At 52.6% G+C, this 6,504-nt stretch overlaps 1 protein-coding gene across 1 annotated transcript; it reads left to right on the plus strand.

Annotated features, from left to right (window-relative positions):
* The first annotated feature begins 2,343 nt into the window (after positions 1-2,343).
* LOC124545686 (extensin-like) lies at positions 2,344-2,652 on the plus strand. The gene has a single exon (XM_047124633.1). The coding sequence runs from the start codon at positions 2,344-2,346 to the stop codon at positions 2,650-2,652; it is 309 nt and encodes a 102-aa protein (XP_046980589.1).
* The last annotated feature ends 3,852 nt before the right edge of the window (positions 2,653-6,504 follow it).

Consider the following 6,504-nt stretch of genomic DNA (forward strand, 5'->3'; position numbering starts at 1 on the left):
ACACCCCGCCTCAACCCACCCCACTTTGCCCCACTCTGCATTGCCCCAACCTCCACCAAGCACCACCCTCTCCATCCCACTCTGCCCTTCTCCATGCCACCCCACCACAGTCCACCTCACTCCATCCCGGCCCCCATCCCACTGAAGCCTCTGTCCTGGCACATGCATCACCCTGGTACCCACCCAGCCCCGGCCCTCCCCATCCCAGACCTCCCTGAACTGCCTGCAACACCTCTCTGGTAACTGCGCCACCACCCCCCACCCCCCCCCCCTGCCTCAGCACACCACAGCCCCTGACCTGTCCCCTGACCCACTCTGCCCCACCCCATCATGCTACACCCCACCCCAGCCGCACCCTGCCCCAGTGCATGCTCCCACACTGCCCTGCCATGGCCCCAATCCCTCCCCACCTACCTGCCCCCAGCTATGGCCTAGCCACACCATGGCCCCAACCCCAGCCCCTGCCCTGGATAAACCTGCACCAGTCCCTGCCCCAGCCCCCACCCATACTGCCCTATCCCACCCTGCCCCATCTCAGTGGCCCTCTTCCCAGACCTCCCCACTGCACCCTGCCCTTGTTGTAGACCAATAAAATGGCTTGTCTGGAACCAAAGTATCACAAGGAACCTTAGCTAACAGTCCTGTACTCTCTGCTGTACTCCACAACTTCCAAGCTAAAATGTTTGCATCATGGAAAGCTTCAAGGCCACCATACAAAACCCTGTCCTTCTCTGACCCACCCCACACTGCCCCATCATGCCCTGCCCTTCCATGCCCCACTGCACCTTACCCCACCCTGACCCACCCTACCTCAGTCTGCCTCGCCACACCCTGTCACCCCCGGCCCCACCTAGCGTGGCCCTATCATGCCCTGCGACACCCTGTCCTCCTGCCCTCCCAGAATTCCCTGCACCCCCCCCCTGCCCTTCTTCACTCCACCACACCCTGTCCTGTCCCCTCCCACAATGCCCCACACTGCACCATCCCGCTTGCACCACCCTGCCCTGCCCCACATCGACCCACCACACCCAACACCCCCTGCCCAGATAAGCTCTGCCCTTCATGTCGACAAAATAAAAAACTTGTGTGGAAAGAAATTACCATAGGGAAACTTCGCTAGGAGTCCTGTACCCTCCACTATACTCCAAGTCTTCTAAGGCAAAATGCTTGCATCAGGGAATGCTTGAAGACTACCATAGTCTGCATGGTTCCCCAATACAACAGCCAAGCTCGACCATGTACTGCCTCCAAAGACAGCACTAACATGACATGTGAACTGCATTCTCAGTCCACAAAAGACATTTGTACCACCAACAAGCTGCTGCTGATTGAATTAGCCACCAACAGTGTTGTTTACCATGTCGCACAGGCATTGCAGAGGCACGTTAACACAAGTGAATGTTGCAAGCCAACACCCAGTGACATCCAAGAGCAATGCATCTGGATGTGTTGACAGCTGCAGAGCGAATGATTCAGAGTGCTGCTGTGCAGGCCAGTGCCGGCAGGCCAGAAGTGTGCTGTTTATCATTTCCCCATCTTAGGAGCAATGGCTGCTCGGTCAGCGCCGGCCGCGGTGGTCTAGCGGTTCTAGGTGCGCGGTCCAGAACCGCGCGACTGCTATGGTCACAGGTTCGATTCCTGCCTCGGGCATGGATGTGTGTGATGTCATTAGGTTAGTTAGGTTTAAGTAGTTCTAAGTTCTAGGAGACTGATGACCACAGATGTTAAGTCCAATAGTGCTCAGAGCCATATGAACCATTTGCTCGGTCAGCTGCAGCCTGCTCATCAATTACTGGTCACGCATTTTTAGCCCACGCAGTGGTAAGTAATACCAGTAGCGCTGCACTCCCGAGCCCAATATACAGTCACAAGTAATCTTTATTTTACAGTTGTTGTTGCCTACTTTGACCCAAACAAACAGGTACCCATTGGAATTCAATTCCTTGTTTCTTCTTGTAGACAAATTAAAAGACTTATCTGACACCAAAGTACCATAGAGAAGCTTAGCTACCAGTCCTGCACTCTTCGCTAAACTCCTCATCTTCCAAGCCAAAATGTTTGCGTAAGGGAAAGCTTCAAGACCACTGTGGTTCACCCAGCCCCACCCTGACTCGCAGCACCCCAAACCCCATTCCAACCTGTCCTGCTCAATCCCAGCGCCCGCATCGCCCCACCCTTGCGCAGTCTCCACCCCACCTCGCCCCACCTCGCCTGCCCCTCCCTGACCTGCCCCACCCCAACTCTTGCCCCACCCCCATCATTGACGTGCCCCTGGACCCACCACACACCAGCCCCATTGCACTCCCAGACCTGCCCCACACCCAGCCTTTCCCTGCCCTAGCCATGCCCTGCCCTGTCCCCAGCCCATGCCCTGCCCCCTGCCACCACCCTACTCCTGACCCTGGCCCACCCCATTCTTCCCCTCCCCATACCCAGTCCTACCCCACCCTGCCCCACTCCGCACCTGGTCTCACGCTGCCCTGCACTGACACCATCTTGGCCCCTGCCCCTCTCTGGCCCACACCTTGCCCCACCCCACCCCATTGTGCACCAACCTGCCACAGCCCAGCTACTGCCCCAACCCAGCTCAGTTACTGCCCTGCCCCAACCCAGCCCAGCCACCATCCATCTCCAGCACAACCACTGCCCTGACAGGGCCAGGCCACCGAACAACCCCCTCTGTGCCTCACACTGCCCATCCCTGCGCTGCCTGGCCCACTCTGCCATGCCCTGGCCTTCTTGTAGACAAATTAAATGCTTGTCTGGAACCAAAATACCACGGCAAACCTTCATTAGTAGTCCTGCAATCTCCACTATACTCCAAGTATTCCAAGTCAAAATGTGTGCATCAGTGAAAGCTTGAAGGCCACCATACTCTCCATGGTTCCCCCACCACAACAGCGAGGTCAATCATGCACTGTCTCCAAAGACAGCAATTTCATCCCATGTAAACTGCATTCTATGTCAATGAAAGACATTTGGACCACCAATATGCTGCTGCTTATTGAATTGGCCAGCAAGGTCATTGTCTATTGCTTCCAAAAACTTGTACACAGGAACACTGCACCGCCAGTGGCGATGATACCCAAAATGTTTGCATCAGGGAAAGCTTCATGGCCTCTGTAGTCCACCCTGCACTGCCCCATGCCATCCCGCCCAACCCTGACCAGCCCCACATCACCCTGGCCTGTCCCGCAATCACACCACCCCAAAGTCCCATGCTGCAACACCTCACCCCACCCCACCCCGCCATATGCCATGACACCTCGCCCACCGAACACCACCCCTTACTGCCCCACCAAGCCCCAGCCCACCCAACCTACTCGCAAGGACCTGATCTGCCATGCTGCGAAGACCCCATCCACCCTGTCCCAACCCACCCTACCCTGCTGCACTTGGTCCCGCTGCTCTCCAACTCGTCCCACCATTCATATAGACAAATTAGATGACTTGTCTGGTACCATAGTACAATATCGAATGTTCACTAGTAGTCCTGCACTCTCCGCTGTACTCTCAAGTCTTCCAAGCCAAAGTGTTTGCATCAGGGATACCTTAAATTCCACCATAGTCTGCATTGTTCCGTCATACAGCAGCCAAGGTGAACAATCTATTGGATCCAGAGACAGCACTAACATCATATGTGAACAACATTTTCAGTCTGCTAAAGACATTTGGACCACCAATAAACTGCTGATTACTGATTTGCCCACCAAGGTCAATGTCTATTTCTTCCAAAGACTTGTACACAATAACATTGCGCCGCCATCAGCACCGAAAAGCACGTCACATAGGCACTGCAAAGGCATGTTAACACTAGTGAACGTTGCAAGCCACCACCCAGTGATATCCAAGAGCAAAGCATCTGCACGCATCGACAGCTGCAGAGCAAATGACGCTGCGTGCTGTGGCGCATACCAGTCCCTGTAGGCCGGAAGTGTGACGTTTATTGTTTACCCTGTTACGAGCACTGGCCGCTTGGAAAGCTGCAGCCTGCTTATCAACTTCTGGTCGCGCATTTTTAGCCCACGATGCGTTAAGTAATACTAAAGAGGCTAGTAATGCTAACAGAGCGCAGAGTCCACTCTCTTAAGGTAGCCAAGTGCAGCATATATATTCACCAGTAATCTTTATTTTACAACTGTCGCTGCCTACTGTGGCCCAAATTAACAGATACCTACCAGCATTCTATTTCTTCTTCCTCCTTGTAGACAAATTAAACGGCTTGTCTGGAACCAAGGTACCATAGGGAAACTTAGCTAGCAGTTTTATACTATTAGCTGTACTCCAAGTCTTCCAGGGCAAATAGTTTGCATCAGGTAAGGCTTCAAGGCCATCATAGACTGCATGGTTCCCCCATACAACAGTTAAGGTCAACCATGTACTGGCTCCAGAGACAGCACTAACCTTGCAAGTGAACTGCATTCTCAGTCCACGAAAGACATTTGGGCTGCTGCTTATTGAATTCGCCAGCAAAGTGAATGTCTATTGCTTTCAAAGACTTGAACATAGGCACACAGCACCGCCAATGGTGATGATAACCATGTCGCACAAGCATTGTTCAGTCACGGTATAACAAGTGAACATTGCAAGCCAACACCCAGAGACAACCGAGAGCAAATCATCCATACACGTCGACAGCCACAGAGCGAATGACGCCATGCGCTGTGACGCAGAGCAGTCCTGGAAGGCCAGAAGTGTGTCGTTTATCACTTCAGCCGTTTACAAGCTACACCTGCTCGGCCAGCTGCAGCCTGCTTAGTAACATCTGGTCTTGCATTTTTGGCCCACGTGACACTAAGTTATACTAGTAGAACGGGTACTTGCTGGCATTCAACTTCATCTTCGTTCTTATAGACTAATTAAAATGCTTATCTGGAACCATGGTACTATAGGGAATCTTAGCTAGCAGTCCTGTACTCTCTGCAGTACTAAACGTCTTCCAAGCCAAAATATTTGGATCAGAGAAAGTTACAAGGCCACCGTAGTCTGCACCTCAAAGCACTTACTTGGCTCGCCCCGCCACGCCAATCCCTGCCCCTACCTGCTGGCCCCACCCCGACCTGCCCCACCCTGACCTGCCCCGCAGAACCCCCCCTTGCACCATCCCACCCTCCCTACCAGCACCGCTGCGACCCTAGCCCCACACTGCCTTCAGCCCCATCCCGTCGCACCCTGCCCAGCTTCGCTCCCCCCCCCCCCCTCTCCTTGCCCCGCCATGCCCCGCTGACGCCGCCCTGCCACACCCTGTCCCACCCCTCAACGCCCTGCTCCGCCCTGCAGTTCTTGTACAGAACTTAAACGGCTTGTCTGGATCCAAAGTACCATGGGGAACAATCGCTGATAGTCATGTACTCTCTGCTATCCTCCAAGTCTTCCAAACCAAAATGTTTGCAACAGGGTAAGCTTCAAGGGCACCATAGTCTGCATGGTTCCCCCATACAATAGCTAATGTGTTTGTGAGCGCCCATTGCTTCTAAGATAAACTTCACAGTTGCAACCTCCCGGTACTGGCCTGCACCGCAGCACACATTCTCAGTCCATGAAAGACATTTGGACCACCAACAACCTGTTGCTTATTGAATTAGCCAGCAAGGTCAATGTCTATTGCTTCCAAAGACTTATACACAGGAACACTGCGCCGAAAACGCCGGCGATAACCACGTCACACAGCCATTGTAGAAGCACATTAACACAAGTGAACTTTGCAATCCAACACACGGTGACGTCGAAGAGCAAAGCGTCTGCACACATTACAGAGTGAATGATGCCATGTGCTGCGGAGCAGGCCAGTCCCGTCAGGTTGGAAGTGTGCCTTTATCGCTTCCCTCTCTTACAAGCAAGGGCCACTTGGCCAGCTGCAACCTGTTTATCAAGTTCTGGTCCCTTATTTTTAGTCCGCGTGGCGCTCAGTAATACTAGTAGAGCTAATAATACTAACCGATCACAGAGTCCACACTCTTAAGGAAGCCAAGTACAACATACGGCCACCAGTAATCTTTACTTTACAACTGTTCTTGCCTAATTTCGCAGAAATAAGCAGGTACTCGTCGGCATTCCACTTCTTCTTCCTTGTTGTAGACAAATTGGATGGCTCGTCTGGAACCAAGAGACCATAGGGAACCTTAGTTAGCAGTCCTGTACTCTCTACTGTATTCCTAGTCTTGCAAGCGAAAACGTCTGTATCAAGAAAAGCTTCAAGGCCACCATAGTCCACTCCATCCCGCTCTGGTAGTGAATCAGGGATTGTGGGAACACTGGAAAAGAAGATAACTGAATTGTTTGAGATGTGGTCATATAAAAGAACGTTGAAATTTTAGCTGATTGATAGGTAAGGAGTGAAGAGGTTCACTACACAATCGGTGAAGAAAGGAATATATGGAAGGCACTGATACGAAAAAGGAGGAGGATGATGGGTTATGTGTTAATGCATCAGTGAGTAACTTCTATGGTACTAGAAAGAGCATTAGAGGGTAAAGAAAAGCAGAGGCTGGAATTCGTCCAATA

Source organism: Schistocerca americana, chromosome 8 (genome assembly GCF_021461395.2).
Source record: "Schistocerca americana isolate TAMUIC-IGC-003095 chromosome 8, iqSchAmer2.1, whole genome shotgun sequence".
NCBI lineage: Eukaryota > Metazoa > Arthropoda > Insecta > Orthoptera > Acrididae > Schistocerca > Schistocerca americana.

Coding starts and splice junctions, on each gene's coding strand:
- LOC124545686 (XM_047124633.1), top strand. CDS start 2,344: ATGCCCTGCCCTGTCCCCAGCCCATGCCCTGCCCCCTGCCACCACCCT.